At 42.5% G+C, this 16,951-nt stretch overlaps 1 protein-coding gene across 3 annotated transcripts in view; it reads left to right on the top strand.

The window, feature by feature from the left end:
- The window catches only part of LONRF3 (LON peptidase N-terminal domain and ring finger 3), a 39,152-nt gene extending 22,569 nt beyond the window's left edge, over window positions 1–16,583 (top strand). For all 3 annotated transcript variants that reach the window (XM_065915372.1, XM_065915375.1, XM_065915374.1), the window contains 6 exons: window positions 1,581–1,695; window positions 3,886–4,007; window positions 6,307–6,465; window positions 7,074–7,236; window positions 8,256–8,405; window positions 11,742–16,583. In XM_065915372.1, coding sequence (XP_065771444.1) covers window positions 1,581–1,695; window positions 3,886–4,007; window positions 6,307–6,465; window positions 7,074–7,236; window positions 8,256–8,405; window positions 11,742–11,897 — 865 coding nt within the window. In that variant the 3' untranslated portion in view covers window positions 11,898–16,583. The remainder of the gene's footprint in view (window positions 1–1,580; window positions 1,696–3,885; window positions 4,008–6,306; window positions 6,466–7,073; window positions 7,237–8,255; window positions 8,406–11,741) is intronic.
- Window positions 16,584–16,951: the final 368 nt, after the last annotated feature.

Here is a 16,951-nt window from a genome sequence, read left to right as displayed (position 1 = left end):
TTAAAAATCCTGATGCCTGGCTCTTACCCTGGACCAACTGATCTGAATCCCTGTAGGTGAGGTCCAGCCTCTTTAGTTTTTAAAAGTTCCCCAGGTGATGGGGGAGGGTGGTCTAGGGAGGAGCAAGAGGGAGGGTTTGCCCAGGGACACAAGGAGACATTTGGGGGTGACAAGTATTTTGATTATCTTGATCTTGGAGATGGTTTCATAGGTGTGTGCATGTGTCAACACTTATCAAATTTTACACTTTATGTATGTGCAATTTATTGCATGTCAATAATATATCTAAAAAACTACTTAAAGAAAAAACAATCCACATGATTCTCAAACACAGCAACAGTTGAGAATCATTGTTCTAATAGAACGGGCACAGGGCTGGAAGGGGAAGTTGGAAAGCCTTGCATCTGCCAACAGTTGGCTGAGTACTCTTAGATCAGCGACTTCATTCACTCTGGATCTGTTTCATTCTGGCTGGTGGGCTCGATGTTTTCTTAAGTACTTTTCAGCTCTGATGTTTTGATTCTTTTGCTCGCCTGGCTGTGTGGCCCAGGCTGCTGGTGCACCTCCTGGCCACACGAGGGGGCTGTGCAGCTTGCAGCCTCTTCCTCTCAACTGAACACTCTAGTGAGGTCAAAATAGGCTGTTCTGGCGTCTTTCCCTTCTTTCTGTCCTCTTGGAGAGTGCGAGCTCCACTTCTGAAGCATCATCTTCAGCTGCCTCCATCCAGTGGTCCTGCTGCAGGTGAGACTTTCATTAAGCAAAATAAATCCATGAATCTCTGAATGTACAGAACAGTTTTTTAAAAGAGGCTCAGATTGCTTTGAAAAAAATAGCCAGTTCCTGCAAAGCAATTAAAACAGGATCTAATTAGAGAATGTGTGTATACACATGTATCTATGTATGTGTCTGTCTGTCTATTAATAAGCACAGTAGCATTATTACTCTACTGCCCCTGGGCAAACGATCCATCCATGTAAAAGGCAGTATGTTTGTTACAGGTGCAATTTAGAGATCCTTCAGACTGTGTACATTGTTTAGATGAAAAATGGGATCAAGGTTAGCAAATAAACCTAGTCTTTTTCCATTTAATATTATATAAAGTGCTTAAATATGGGAGTGTGTGTATTTATCTCTGTGTCTGTTTATCTATGTGTTTACATATATTCAGGTGAACAGGTTGGCTAAGTATTTTAGAATGGAATCTAATCAGACACTCTGGGCATTCATCTTCATTTTTCTGGGACCTGACAGGGAAAAAATCTGGATGCTCTGGAAGAGATTGACTAGAACTAATGTTATAAAATGATCTAGCTTTGCCCTAAATTTTAATAAATGCATTATTTGATGCATTTAAATCCAGCTCAGAAATAAAAAGCAAATGGTTTTCTAAAGTGTAAGGGATTGTTTTTTAAAAAGGAAAAAGAACCCCCCTCTTACTCCCACCCATAGACTTTCTCAAATAATACTCAAATAATACAAATAATACTCAAATAATACAAAAAAACCTTAACATTCAATAGCTCTGTCTTTTATGTTTGTTCTGATTGCAATTTTCTTCCATTTTGATTCCTAAATTTCAGATTATTCTACGAACCAGTCACAACACCCTGTGGGCACACCTTTTGCTTAAAATGCCTTGAAAGATGTCTAGATCACAATGCGAAGTGTCCACTGTGCAAAGACGGTCTTTCCCAGGTAAAACGTTGTTTCTTTCTTGATCAGTTTAGCTTATTTGGAATTGGGTACGAAGACAGTATCCTATTGGATCCCAAGCCACTGCACTGTGCTAGAGCAAAACACCCCCTCAGACCATCAATTTCTCCTGTCTTAGAGCCACCCCTCCTCTCTCCACAAAGTCCTCCAGGGAAATGAGGCAACAGCTAGCTTTTTATGAACTGCTAGCAGTGAGATCATTCTGTGTTGGAAACAAAAGTATCAAAATGATAGTAAACATGAATCAAAATGGTGATAAACATGGATCAAATTGATGATAAACATGGATCTTGGTTCTAATCCCATCATGGCCTCTGATTCACTGGTCTTGGCTCATTCATCTATGAGCTCCAGTGTTCCTTTATCATCAATGTTTATTCCATAGTTTGAAGTGATCACCCCCAGGTCCCCAGGAAAACCTCACAGCCCTTCACTGTGGTCCTTGTCCCTCTCCTCAACTGCCTCTGTTATTATTAGCAGGTATTTGTCTGCTTGAAAATCTCTGGGGCTTCCAGGTCCTCTAAAATGAATCACACAAACAGCCTCCTGTGCTTTTCAAGTGGCTTTGCTGTAATATTCTATAGCACAAGAAGATCCAGGAATCCATCTTGTCACCACCCCCTCTCCCTGCTAGGGGCTTGTTTGCCACATTTTACAATTAGTATTCATGTTCCTTGACCCCTGTCATCCCTGAGGAGAGGCTGGAGATGATGCAAGACTCTCTCTTGGTGAATGTAGATTCAGAGAAGTCACATGTTGAGCTTTCCCAGCACCCCACCATTTAAACTAAGGGAAGGAAGTGAGATAATCACCCAGGATAGCCCTGAAGGTGTGTGTTGGGCTGGGGGAAGGGTCAGTGTCATGTCTGGCCTGGGTAAAGAGATGGGATTGCTGTCCTGATTTTAGGTGAGAAGCCCATGACTGTTACACTTAAATAATGCATTCGTGTTGTGGGAACATTACAACATTCAGAACAGCAGAAAGAAGGAAAATCTACTGTTGACATTTTAATATGTGCCTTTCCTGGGTTTTTGTTTTAGCATCAGCAGAGGTTCACCTCCTTCTTGGATAGGCTACCTTCTGAACCATTGCTTTCTCCCAAAGACTGGGCAAGCCTCTGATTTTCTTGCAGCCAGGCAATGGCAGTGGCTAAGAAGGCATCCTGGAAGCAGAGGCTGTGGGGTCCTGGACTTAGGGGCTAGAAGTTATTTCCACCTGTCTCTGGGTATTCACCCGGGGTCACACTTGCACCATTTTCCAGAGAGAGAAATATCTTATTCCGATCATGTTCACTGCGGAATAGATAGACGTTGGCAAAGGAAAAAATGTCTGAAGCCTGCAGTTTTTATACTCAGGAGCTCCCCCTGCTGGGTCTGTGTGGGTAGTTTCCATAACCAGCAATTCTCTGCAGATGTTGTCATCCCCATTGTCTAGTTCATGCCGTTAAACACCCACTCCTTACAGCTCCTTGGATATGCATAAACTTAGGGGTGTTTGGGATGAGAGTAATAGTGACAGTTGAGCCTGAGTTAGATTCTGGAATCAGGGTTTATAATGTAAATTCAGTGATATCTAGATGTTATAATAAAGAAAATAAATAGGTAAATGAAATCACCAGTATTTAGTTTATTTTAAAAATACTTAAGTTAGAGGAGAAAAATAGTTATATAGACTCAAAATATCCAGAAGCAAAGCACTGAGAGTGTGGCAGGGCAGGAAAGGGTGAATGATTTTAAAATTGCTTTTTAGTTCCCTGAAACGTTTGTCCACAGACTTGCAGCGTATCCCAGGTGGAGAACATTCTGGGAGCTTATAAACACAATAATCAGAAAAAGGAAAGGATAGGATTGTCTCCCTTCATTGACAAGAAACATGATCATAATCAATTTCACTGTTTTAGGAAGGCTATGGCATTTTTAAAACTTCAATGCAGGTGTTTTTCCTTGTTAAAATATTTTTTTCTAATTATAAAAGTAATTCATTGCATGTGTTTTTTTTAAGGTAAACTCTAACCTCCAGAGATTATATACATTATGATCATGTGGGCTGCCAATGTGTCGGTCCACATTACCTCAGTATGTTGGTCATTGAACTGTTCTACTGATTACATCAGAAGTGCTTTGTATTTCTCTGATGACTGTATAATATCTAACTGCCTTGTTCCCTATGTAGTGCTTGGCATCAAGAAAGTACAGCAAAAACGTCATAATGGAAGAGCTAATAGCTAAATTCCTTCCAGAAGAACTCAAGGAACGAAGGAGGCTTTTTGAAGAGGAAATGGAAGAACTTTCTAAGTATGCACACTGCTGTTTTCAGTTTCATTCACGCCAGCTCATAGAACTGAAAGTGCACGTATCTTCCCCATTTAATGATACCATGCTGATAGCTTGAAATTGGCCACAGTGAGAGTGTTGACACCGTGAAAATTGGCAAATGCAGTAACAAGGACTTCCCCTCCCCACCCCTAGAAAGCCGATTGTTCATTTACCAGCTCACCACTGAAAAAACTTAAGTCAAACCACTGACCAGGTTATTGGCACTAGTAGCTGGGTGTCATGGGCAGGATTAGATTGGAATAAGTTATCAGGGGAACTGAATAAAGTATAGTTGACCCTTAAACAACGTGGATTTGAATCGTGCAGTTCCACTTATATGTGGATTTTTTTCAGTAGTAAATACTGTAGTACTACATGATGCAATGTGTGGTTGGTCAGATCCACAGATGCTGAACCATGGATAAAGATCAATGAAAGTGGAAGCCACTCAGTTGTGTCCAACTCTTTTCGACGCCATGGACTATACAGTCCGTGGCATTCTCCAGGCCAGAATACTGGAGTGGGTAGCCGTTCCCTTCTCCAGGGGATCTTTCCAACCCAGGGCTTGAACCCAGGTCTCCTGCATTGTGGGCAGATTCTTTACCAGCTGAACCACCAGGGAAGCATGGATAAAGAGGACTGGCTCTAAGTTACATGCTGATTTTCAGCTGTGCAGAGGGTCAGTCCCTGTAACCCCCGAGTTGTTCAAGGGTCAGCTATATTCTGAAGACAGTCTTCAGATACATAAGGAGGTTCTATGAGGTTAAGAACTTTGATATCAGTCCTGGGCTCATGACACAGTTTTGCCACAAAGTGAGTAGACTTCATGACCTTAGGCAAGTCACTTAATGTCTCTGGGCCTCAGTTTCCTCATCGGTAACTTGGGGATAATAATAGTTTCTACCTCAAGGACTCATTATGAAGCTCAAATGAGCTGGTGCAGAGTAAGCACTTAATAAAAGTAATGGTAAGAATGCTTCTGGTTATTATGATTCCTCTTCCATCACAGGTGTTGTGAGAGGTGGCGAGTAGGGGTGAGATGGAAGTAGGGCTCCAAACTCTCTGCCTCAGGTAGCAGAAAAAGCAGTGGAAGTCACTAATTTCTGCCTCTCATACTGCTGCCCTCTCATCTCCCATTCCCAGCAGAATTCTTACAGCGTTTTGAGGGTAAAGCTCCTGAGGGGGCTGTTCTGGTTTTATGCCCACCCCATAGAAAACAGTGTTAAACTGAAACCAGTTTGTTTGCACCTCTCCCTTTGACTAACATGTTTTCCTGGGAAGCCAGAAGTGCAGTCCTTCTTTTCTCATTGACATATTAGATCTACTGCAGGAGTCTTTATCTTTCTTTCTGATATTAAGTTCACCTTGAATCTTTCTGAACCCTCTTCTCAAGTATCATTTAATGTCTTATTAATAAACACTGGAATTTACTGGGGATATTCCTTTAGGGGAATCACATTTAATCCTTTTGAGATTTGGGCAAACAGTCTTATATTTGTTGGCAGGCTTGGGTTTAGATGTCCCTGTGTTGGATTTACTAGACAAACAGAGAACTGTGATCGGGAGGAGCTGGCCTGGTTGGTGGTTCCCCATCAGGCTGTGTGTCTGAGTCTTCATGGCCACACATTGCGAGGCAGACTTGTAGGTCTTGATTTCAGAGCCACCGCACCAGTGTCTCTGGGAGGGCGACGTGCAGTGGCCAGATTGTCTGTGTTTAAGGGCCTCCAGTGACTCCAATGCACAGGAGCATTTGAGCATCACTGGGCTATATTACTCTTGCCTCTCTACTGCTTCCTCCTCCCAGCTGGGCCTGCCATGCACATCCTCTGGGAGCTTTGCAAAGGGAAGCTGCTCACAGGGATCTTGCAGAGATTTTCCCACCATCCCTCTGGAGAGCTGGGTCCACTTTTATCACCAGTGCCCTTCCCCATACTGCCAGCAAGACACCTGGAGAGATTGTTTGGAGTGGAGCGTATGAAAGAAAGAAAAATATGAGGTATAACTATCATTGACAATGTTAAGGTACTAGAGAACTTCATTACCCAAATTAGAATGTATAGAATGTTCATTTTAATCATAGCCCTTAGGCTAACCTGTGCATCAGGTAATGGGACTCAGCCCACAGCATCAGATGCATTTTACTATTTTTTTTTTATGAGCTGTCCACACTTTATGCCTCCTTGTCTTCCTATGGGGGATCCACATGGTGAAATTCGACCAGCCTTTCTCTGTTCTGCTCCCATGCTGTGAGATCCATGTCATTTGCTCTTCCTGACAGCTTAAATAAGAACGTACCTATTTTCGTGTGCACCATGGCCTACCCCACGGTTCCTTGTCCCCTGCACATCTTTGAGCCTTGCTACCGTCTGATGATCCGTAGATGCATTGAGACAGGCACACGACAGTTTGGCATGTGCCTTGGAGATCCTGTCAGAGGGTAAGCGAGGAGTTAGGTGCGTCAAGGGAGGTTGGGTGGAAGGGATTTGTGTTTTTACTTTGGGGCTCTTCCAGGTGCATTTGTAAGGAACAGGGTCCCTCTGGCCCCTAGTTTTAGCGTGTGAGAGGCTGCCTGTTTAAAGGCACCCCAGGATCAACCTTTTGTTAAATGGTTGATACATATTCTAAAACTTGTTTTATAAGAGTGTGGGCCCTGGAATCAAACTGCCTGGGTTCATATTCTGGCTCCAGCCTTGGAGGAAGTTGGACTTCGGGCAAATAACTCAACCTTTCTGTGACTCAGTTTCCTTATCTGTAGGATGGGTACAATAATAGTGCCTACTTCTCTGGTTTGTTGGAAGGATTGGGGAGTTAATAATGCACATAAAGTATTGAGTACAGTACAATAAATGGTAACGGTTACACATTAAGATGAGTTTTCACACAAGCATTGCCTGTGGTGTTATTGCAGCCATAGACCCTGGGACAGACAAGAAGGCAGAAGTCCCTCAAGGCACAACATGGGGGTATAGAGATGGAACAGGGATAGTGGGTCAGGGAAACAGCTTATCAAGAATTTACTTTCTTAACTCCATTCCCTCTAAACAGGTTTGCGGAATATGGCTGCATCCTAGAAATCAGAAATGTTCAGTTCTTTGCTGATGGCCGCTCAGTGGTCGACAGCATAGGCAAGAGGCGCTTCAGGGTCCTCCATCAGGGCCAGCGGGATGGTTACAACACAGCTGACATCGAATACATTGAAGACCAAAAGGTGAGGGTGGCCAGTGCCAAGAATTCTGAGGCCAGGCTCACCATGTAGCTTGGCAGATCAAGATGATTGCAGGAGGATTTCTCGGCACTGATGGGAGCCTGGGGATTTCTTCCCCATCTGCTGCAGCCACATTGAATGCCGCCAGGTTGCAGTTCAATTGTGGGACAGCAGTGCACAGCCCAGAGTCCAGTCTTCCCCTGCCTAGTTGCTGAGTTGTATCTGTGCATGAGAGGTGCCAAGCCAGATCAACCCTGCGGCCCATTCAGCACTGGAATTGGGTCTCTGCCAGGGATACCAAGATCTAGAACTGGATCTACATATATATATATATATTTGATTTTTTGATTTATTTATCTTTTACAACTTTTGCTTTTGAGATAATTGTGGATTCACATGCACATTTCTATTTTTAAACATGCAACCTGGCCGAGAGCCCTTCCTGATAATCCATTATCCCATAAGGGAGAAAGAGGACATGTCCAGTTAATCCTGGGTTTTCTGAATTAATGGGTAGAAGAAGAGGTAAATTATCCCATAATCATTGATATTTACATTCACTACATAGTACAAGAGTAATAAACATTTGCTCAATGAATAAATGTATTTGCCTTGGAAGATAGAGTTACATGCTGAGACACAGACACATTCATGTCCCTCTTCCCAGGGAGCAATGGGAAAGCAGATGTCAAAAATGAAAAGGAGAGAGGTGTGAACCAGCACAACCTCGTTGAACAGCACACATCCACTCAGGCCAGTTTGCATCACTAGTTTTCTATATGTCTGGCTGTTTCAGCTCATTTACCCAGCTGAACCTTTCTCCAGTCCACCACCCTCAGCAGTCTTTCCACACAGTCCATCATGCAGCTGAAGAGCCTTTCACACATCACACAGCAGACAGCCAGAAGGGTGAGCCTTCCCAGAGGGTGGCAGGATGGATGCTCAAAGAGCCACGTGTCAAAAAGGGTTCTAGGTGTGATGGAAAAGGTACAGAATGCTTCATTCCACTTTGGTACTTTCAGGTTCAAGGAGAGGATTGTGCTGAGCTCATGGGATTACATAACTGTGTCTATGAGCAAGCGTCATCATGGTTCCATTCCCTCAAATCATCTCTGAAGAACCGGATACTCAATCATTTTGGTCCAATGCCAGAGAAAGATGCTGATCCCCAGGTATATGAAAATGTCTTTTTGTAATCAGTCATTCCCACCAGATAAGAGAGTCTGGGTTTTGTGATTAGATGGGTGTGTGGTTTCCATCCAACAAATTTAGTGTAGAGGGGAAGATGGATCCAAATTGGTCTCATTTGGCTAGGCAATGGGCATCATGGTAAAGAACAAAAGGACCCCAAGTCAGACTTGGGGTAATTAAAGCAGTAGGAATTTGAATCCAAGACAGGTTTTGAGAGATTAGTTAGGTGAGAGGATGGGAACACAGGCACCATCAACAGAAGAGTCTTTCATGGGAGTCCAGATGCCCACCATGGTGATGTGTTAGGGTGACAGGATTCACAAAAGGCCAGGCTTAAAAGAAGGGGATTTAGGGGAGCTGAGACCAATGGTTGCCATGTCTCAGGGGCTTCAGAACTCTCTTCCCCATTGCTCTCTTCCCCATTGCTCAGGGCCAGCCACCTTGCAGGGCTCCAGCTGCAGGACCACAGAAACTTTTCATACCCAGCTCCCTCGAAGTTTAGCCCTGGAGGTCTAGATCCTTGTCACTGTCCTCATTATGGATGAGCAAGTTTCCTGAGAAAACTGACCCAATCCTTAAATCTACCCTTTTCTCTACTAGATAAGAGTTCACTAGATTCTACCAGATCAGTCTATTTCCTGGAGGGATAGGTCCATGTGAGAGATCCAGCTGGAGATCAGAAAAAAGCTCCCCAAGAAAGTGGCGGTAGCTGTTTCATGAAGCTTTCCATGCCTAGTGTAAATCAGGGAATACTTTCTCTCTAGGATAAGATTGGAGATGTTGTAGTCAAATATTAATATTTTCACACCATCACCTTCCCACATTCTGAGCTAGCTTCTATAATATCATCCCCATAACTTCCTTGATTCTTGACTTACACTCATTCTTGACTCTGTCACAATAGTAAAATAGACTATGTAGGTTCTGACATCCACGCTAAAAGATTGGGCCTCCTTACCTCTAGCTATGTGACCTTGGGCAAGTCCTTTCCCCTTTGTCAACTTTCCCCTCATCTCTGAAATGAGGGAGGTAGATGAGGAGGTCTCTAAAGTCCGTTCTTCCTCTTGCCTTCTGAGGCTGTAAAATACCAGTCTCTTCCCTAATGGGCTGAAGTGTCTTGTTTTCTCCAGACCACAAATGTGACTCCTTCCCCCTATTCAAAGGCATCATGAATGCTGGAGGGAGAAGGGCAGTTAATGCTTCCCAGTGATCAGGCTCCTGGCTCTGGGCCAGTGTGACTCATGACTACGACAGAGCTCAGAGAAAGCTCACGATCAAGTTGAATATTCCCCTTCATCTTCTGGAAAGCATTCTCCCCCAGTCAGGCAGAAGATAGAGATCAGTAATGGTGACAGCATCTTCCATAAGAGAAAACACAGATGCCACACAGTGATTCATAAGGGCTCAGTGACACAGAAAGCTGAAATCTTGGGTTCTGTTTCATTTCTTATGAGGACTGTTATCATGTTGCTTTGGCAGCAGCAGCAGCAAAAAAAAAAAAAAAAAAATTGCATCTAGTTTGAGCCATTCAATGCTATAGCCCCAGCGGTCCCATTAATAAGAATGTTCTAAGGCTCCAGAGGGGGTTTCTTAGAAACTGCCACATGTATTAACATCAGCTTAAATATCTTTCCTAATGATCTTGGAAAATACAGCTCAGGATATGTCTACCTAACATTCAGAACTTATCAGAGGAGGGAGGAGATATTACAGACTGCAGCGAGGGACAAAAAGAATCCAAATGAATCTAGAGGCATAGAGAAGCAAGGAGGCACCAAGGGTTGGGGGAAAATCAGGTGACCAATTTGGAGGCAAATAATCCCATGTGTAGATGGTTTGACCCGAATGTGGTTCTCTGCAGTTCTAAAGCCAACCTTCCGAAGGATGTGGGCAGAAAGCTCATTTGGGGCTTAGTAGGAAATAAGTTGGGCTTCCCTGGTGGCTCAGTGGTAAGGAATCTGCCTGCAGTGCAGGAGACGTGAGTTTGATCCCTGTGTGGGGAAAAATCACTGGTGAAGGAAATGGCAACCCACTCCAGTATTCTTGCCTGGAAAATTCCATGGAGAGAGGAGCCTGGAGGGCTCAGTCCATGGAGTTGCAAAAGAGTCGGACAGGACTGAGCAACTAAACAACAACCAACAAGAAAATAAGTCAATAATGTCTACAGTGTGTGCCTGGGACACTGCTGACATACAGAATTTTGGTGCAGGATTTCTGTGGGGTGGGAAAGCTCTTTATTCAAGGAAACCTGGGGTGGAATATATTTCCATGTGACTGTGTTTTGCAATTGGAATTTTTGCAAATTTGTCCTTTGGGACTGTGAACCATTGACTCTGGTTTTTGGGGAGAAGCTAACTGTGGCCCATATAGTAACCTGGCATATGTAGACTCTTACCTTCAGCCAAAAACAGGGAAAAGAAGGGAGGTAAGAGACACACGAAGCCTAAGAGGTCATAAGAACTGAAGGCTCACATGCTTTGCACACCAGGCCAAATGGCCTAAACAGAATCTAAGAGGTGGAAGAGGCTGAATAGTCATCTCTCGATCTCCACGGGGGATTGGTTCCAGGAGGCCCCTTCTATAAAGTGACGCAGTGCAGTGAGTACAACCAGCCCTCTGCATCTACAGGTTTCACCTCTGCAGATTCAGTCAACCAATTTCAATCCATAATTGGTTGAGTCTGTGAATATGGAGGGCTGACTGTAGTAGCTAGTTCAGCTCATGAAATCACACTGGCTAGAAGGTATGGTGTATTTGTTAAGATATCAATGTGTCTGCTTTAACCACTACCAAAAATAACTGTAGCTTAAACAAGATAGAGAGCAGAAGTCATAGAGATGGGGAGCTAGGGCAGCCCTATTCCATCAGATCATTCAGACACCCAGGCTCATTCCTGGCAAAGCTCCACCCTCCTGTAACTGCTGCCCTCATCCTCCTGAGTGAAGAAGGTGATCATCACTATGTCCACGTTCTAGCCAGGGGAAAGGGAGAGAAAGATGAAGGCGAGGGCACATGCCCCTTTCCCAGAGAATGACCCAGAAGTTATACGCATCAATGCCTCTTACATCTCATTAGCCAGAATTTTGTCTTATGGCTGCAAGGGAAACTGAGCAATGTAGCTTCCCCGCCTCGGCCCCAGTGGCTGTATGCGCAGCTAAGATAAAGGGAACTAGATATTGAGGAGGGGGTGTAATTAGCAGTCTCTGCCACACACAGAAGCAGTTCCACCTGGATTGTTTCCTGGCGGCTTTGGAGGCCTGCAGACTGGGATTGCTTCTGTGGGAATAGGATGAACCCATACCATTTCTCTGTTGCAGATCAACCCAAATGGCCCGGCCTGGTGCTGGTGGACGTTAGCGGTTCTTCCATTGGAAAGCCGTGCTCAGCTCCCGTTCCTAGCAATGAGGTCCCTGAAGGATCGGCTGATCGGTATTCGGCGAATCCTGGCCTTTATATCCCGAAACCAGAACTAGTGAGTGGATTGCTGAAAAGGAGCCCCCACGCTCCCCCACCACTGCAGGGGAGTCATCTTGTAAATATATCTAATTGCAATAACATCTTAGAAGGAAGTATCAAACAGAATCACTCTCCTGCTATTGATCTGAGAGAAATTAAGTAGAAAGACCAGAAAAATGTGATCTGTTTGCAACTTTCTTTCTGAAGATGCTTCTTGACATGCTGCACAACTACATGCACAGCAGAGGTTGTTTAAGAGCCCAGAAGAAAAAAAAAATTTTTGATTTTGACATAAAATTTTCTCAAAGTTTAAAGTGGTTTTGCTTTAATTTTCTGTCTTTCATAGAGGAATGACTGTGTGGTTGAAATGTGATACCCAGTTCCTAATCATGTTGCTACATTATCGTACTGACTTTTGAGATCTCATTCCAAATGTTTCAGATTTTATATAGCATTGTGTAAAATAATGTTCATAGTTCTTTCTGTTTTAATAATTTATTTTTTGCACTACAATATCTTTTTTTTCCCTACATGTGTGTTTGTAACTATTTAAGTGTGCATTACTGAAAAATACTGCTTTATTTATTGCTGTGGTTTACCATGTACCTAGGGGGAAGTAACAATACTAGAAATGTGTGATTTTTGCTTTGACAATTTGTGCTACATGTGACCCCAGTTCTTGAACCATTTCAGTATCTATCCAATCGATGCTTAAAGGAAGTTCAGCATCATGCTAAGGTCATCTATCTTTACAGATTCTATTTTGCTTTCAATTTGAATGCAACAGTAGAAAACACTTACGGGATTTGGCATAGGTTATGGAATAAGCCAGGGTACAATAAAAATAATCCATTTGCTATGGAGGCAGGATGAAGGAATTATTTTTCTGGACTCAAGAGATGAAATAGAAGAGTATATTTTGTTACAATCTCTCATAGGCATTTATTTCAGCAATCTAATTATATCTTAATTTCTCTCCAATTCAGTTAGAATGGGAAGGCAGGAGAATAGTTAACTCTTCAGAGGTGATGGTTTTCAGTCTGGCACATCACAGCCATGCCCAGCTAGCCTCCATACCCCGCCTCTTGTCAGTCAGTCAGGGTTGTGAGGATTGTGGCCTGGCTAGCATGTGTGGAAACACTTGATGAGGATGGTTCATTATTAAAAGTGTAAAGAAACCAGGAAGAAAAGATGTAGAACCCTTTTTAAAAAACCCTCAAACTACCTTTTTGGTTTTTAGGCCTTTTCAAAGAGAGCAGACAGTTAATCCATGATTTTATCTAAACATGATCTTCCCTCCTTGTTGTGGTGGGCTAAAGATTTCAACACAGGGGAAGAACAGTAATAAGAGAGTAAGGGTGAGGTCTTGTTTAGCTTGCTTAGTGCAGTTTGATTTCTTTAGTGCCAAGACAACCTGAAAACAGGAGTGTTATAACAACCAAGTGAAAAGATTAGGGCAGGGAAGAAATGAATCGTGTTATCCCTACCTTCACGTAAATAATCCCCCCATGTGACTCTGGACAGCTGCGATGCATGACTCATGTGCAGCCCATCCACTCTGTTCCCATGAGAGGTTATTGCCTCAAGTAATCAGCCTGACTTTTTCCATCACCACCTGTGGCTAGAAACAGAAAAGGGAGAATGAGTTGATCCAGGCAACAGAAAAGAGATTCATGTAAGCAGAAACCAAATAACCTCTTCTGCACTTTCTTAACGAACACCGTGTTGTCAGAACATTGTGGTCGCAGGTTGGATGTTTGCAGCCCAACTGGGCCAGTAAAAAATGGAAGTGTAGGAGTGGTTACTGCCTGAGCAAACTCTCCCAGGCTCAAGGAGGAGGAAATGAAAGGCTCCCACTCCCACCTGGTGCCCAACCAGATGGTCAGAATACAGTCCTAGGACAATAGTTTCCTATTATCTAGCATAAATGCAGCAAAGAAGAGGGTCATAAGTGTCTCTGATTGCTAGATGTGTTACTTTTGTGATTTCAGTATTTCTGAGAATCAGTTTGTCATCTAGCAAATGGTGATGATAAATACTGCGTGTAGGGTTGTTATTAATACAACATTAAGTGAGATAATATACATATATCACTTAGCATAGTGCCTAGCACATAGGAGTCATTCAACAAGTAACTGCTCTGATTAGATTATTCATAGTTACAGAATGTCATCAGGGGCTTCATTTCCATAAAACCATGCCTTTACATACAATACCCATTTCCAAACCCTTTACAATTGGTTGAGGGAATCCACACCTCTGATTTTCAGACCATAACTTGATGATTTACATGTAATTCCTTTGGGGGTCAAGTCTGTTTGGGAAAGTGAAAAGACTGGAAAACAAATGAGGGTTAGAAATAAGGGAAAAATCCCATGCTAGCAAATTTTCCCTCTTTCAAGAGGACTAAAAAGCAGTGTTGTTTGGAGGTCTAAAATTTCTGATATAATGGAAGCCTTAAATTCTAACTCCATAGAGTAATCAACTCATCACTTCTTGCTCTCCAAAATGTATAAAATTCCACATCATAGGATATTTCACATTGATGAGTGAGGACCTAACTGTAGCAATAGATCTTGGCTAGGCAGAAATGCACTTGCCTCCCAGTACCCTTGATACACATTTGGATTGTTTTATAGCAAGCTTTTGTTTCAGTAGTGGTGGGAGGCAAGGTGCAAAGCTAAGCCTTGACTTTCTTTGGTATGTACTTGAATGGGGTAATCAATTGGACATGACCATTTCACTGCTTGTGAATTGATTTTGCTGCAAAGCTTAGGAATAAAGAGTATACACAATAAAAACATAAAGTTAAATCTAGGCCAGAAGGACAAGACTTCCCCCTTGGTAGTCAGTGCCATTTATTCAGCTAGTTTATTGTGATTGACCTAGCCTTTTCCTAGTAGGTTATTTTCCCTGTGTGTGTGTGTGTGTGTGTGTGTGTGTGTGTATAAAGATGTATATAGGTGTATATAGATGTGCATATATATGTGTGTGTGTGTACTTGTGTATATATATATATTAGGTACCAAGCAGACATTATGCCTTTCTGCTTTGTACTGTACTATTATTGCTGCTAGCTAATAACCAGCAAAATGTAGAAAACAAAAAATGATAAAAACTAAATTTCTGTAGATAACTTGGAGAAAAGAGTGCTTGCCCCTTATTTAGTGGGGTAGAGAACTGACTATGTTAACAATTTGCCTTTTCTGAAGGCCGACTGCATCTAGTCCACTGCTGCCATAGCACTCTGGGGCTAGCCAAATCACTGCGCATGTGGCGCTTCCAGTTCTGCTTGTGGAGCCGGACTGGATTCAGATAGTCCCCTGTGACTGGGTATTGGAGCGGTGGAGCTCTGAGGCTGGTTCACAGCACCCAGAGGTCTCTCACTGCCAATAGATCACATACTGTTGATGGACTGGAACCCGTTGGGGACTGTGTTTCCCCTCACCAACTCCTTTTCCAAGATGGGAGTGTTATTCAGGGACTCGTTCCTTGAGTTCCCAGCATGTTGACTTTGCATCCATTTCTGTTTCCCAAGGCAGAATCATAGCAGAGATGTGCAATCGAGATGCAAATAGAAGGTATCCCAAATAAGAGAAAAGGACAGATTTTCAGTCCATTCTTGGGCATGAGGAATGAGGTTTTGATTTGATCAAAGACAGTCCTGAGAAGCAGCCAGCTGCATGGCCTGCGATTTGTGGCCTTTCCTGAGTGCAAGAAAGAAGGAAAAGGAGCCAAGTCAAATGTATGCATTTGGTTCCTCTTAGAATGATAGCTCCCACTGTTCAACTATTTAATAATCTGGATTATGCACAACCAGAGGTGAAATGAAGACATTTCCCCTTACAAATGGGTGTTTTCAAATGCGTTAAGTTAACCTTGAGAGAGAAGTGCCTGTAATCCCTGTTCCTGGTGTCATTTTAAAGCTTTTGCTTCGTGATTGTGTAGCCGTTTAAAACCTTGTCGCAGCAAATGTGATTAACAAGTTTACAAAGCAACACTGTAGCTTATGCTTCATTTTAAAAGTTGCTTGACATCTATCTATAGTCAAAGCAATGATAATAAACAACAACAAAATCAAAGGAGAGCAAATAGTTCAGTGTGGCATCATAGGCTTTACCTTAGATAAACTAGTTCCATCATTTTATGCAGTTCTCGGTAATGCCAAGATTAAAATATCAAGCAAGCCATTTAAACAGTGGCAAATGTGTCTTTGTGTTTGTAATTCCCATTGTTTGTTAAGCAGTCATTTTACTCTTGCATTGTAATGACCCAAACGGGGAATAAGTATAATGCTTCTTTTTTTTTCTTCCCATATTGCTATTCAACTACCTCTATATGCTTGATGTCTCTTTAGGGTCTTCTTTCCTCAAAATATACAAATGAAGTTTCAGCTCATCTATGTTGTAATAACAATGTGATATAGACAGTCTCTGTGAAAGCTTGTTGTTCATTTAAAAATGTTTCCTATTGTCTCACTTTGTATCTAACACAACTCTACCCATACTGTAGGGCAAGAATTGCCCAAATAACTTCAGTATCTTTTTGTCAGAAGCTGAATTGAAAGTAATCAGAACATCTATTTTGTTCTTGTTTCTATTGGTTGTAATACATTTGACTGGAAGATGTTTCAAGGAAATAGACCTTATGTATGTGACAGCGAGGCAGGTGTGAACTGATTAAACTAATTGTTTAAAAATGCACCAGAAAGCTTGTTGTTACTAATTATGTTGAAACTTTTTGCTAATAACCTGCCACTACTTTGTCAATCCATTCATATATTGGGTTTGTTTAAAGCAGAGCACAATACCTAGTGTATTTTCTTTGGCATGATAAAATGTTCATGAAAGCAAATTACACGTTTTTATTTCGATTCAATGGTGTCTCAACAATAGGCTGAAGCTAAGGCCCGCGGCATGAGCCGTTTGACAGGAAAACTGGTAAAATTGGCTAGGACAATGAGCGATCTGAAAGAGCTGAGACTGGCATGAGTGCTACAGTAACACCTCACCTCGTTTAGCATACGGGTGCGAGTCTTGTGCCATTGAGGACTTTACACAGGTTCTATTTT

This window comes from Muntiacus reevesi, chromosome X (assembly GCF_963930625.1).
Source record: "Muntiacus reevesi chromosome X, mMunRee1.1, whole genome shotgun sequence".
Lineage (NCBI taxonomy): Eukaryota > Metazoa > Chordata > Mammalia > Artiodactyla > Cervidae > Muntiacus > Muntiacus reevesi.
Note: the sequence above shows the minus strand (reverse complement) of the source record. Positions and strands in the feature narration are given on the sequence as shown.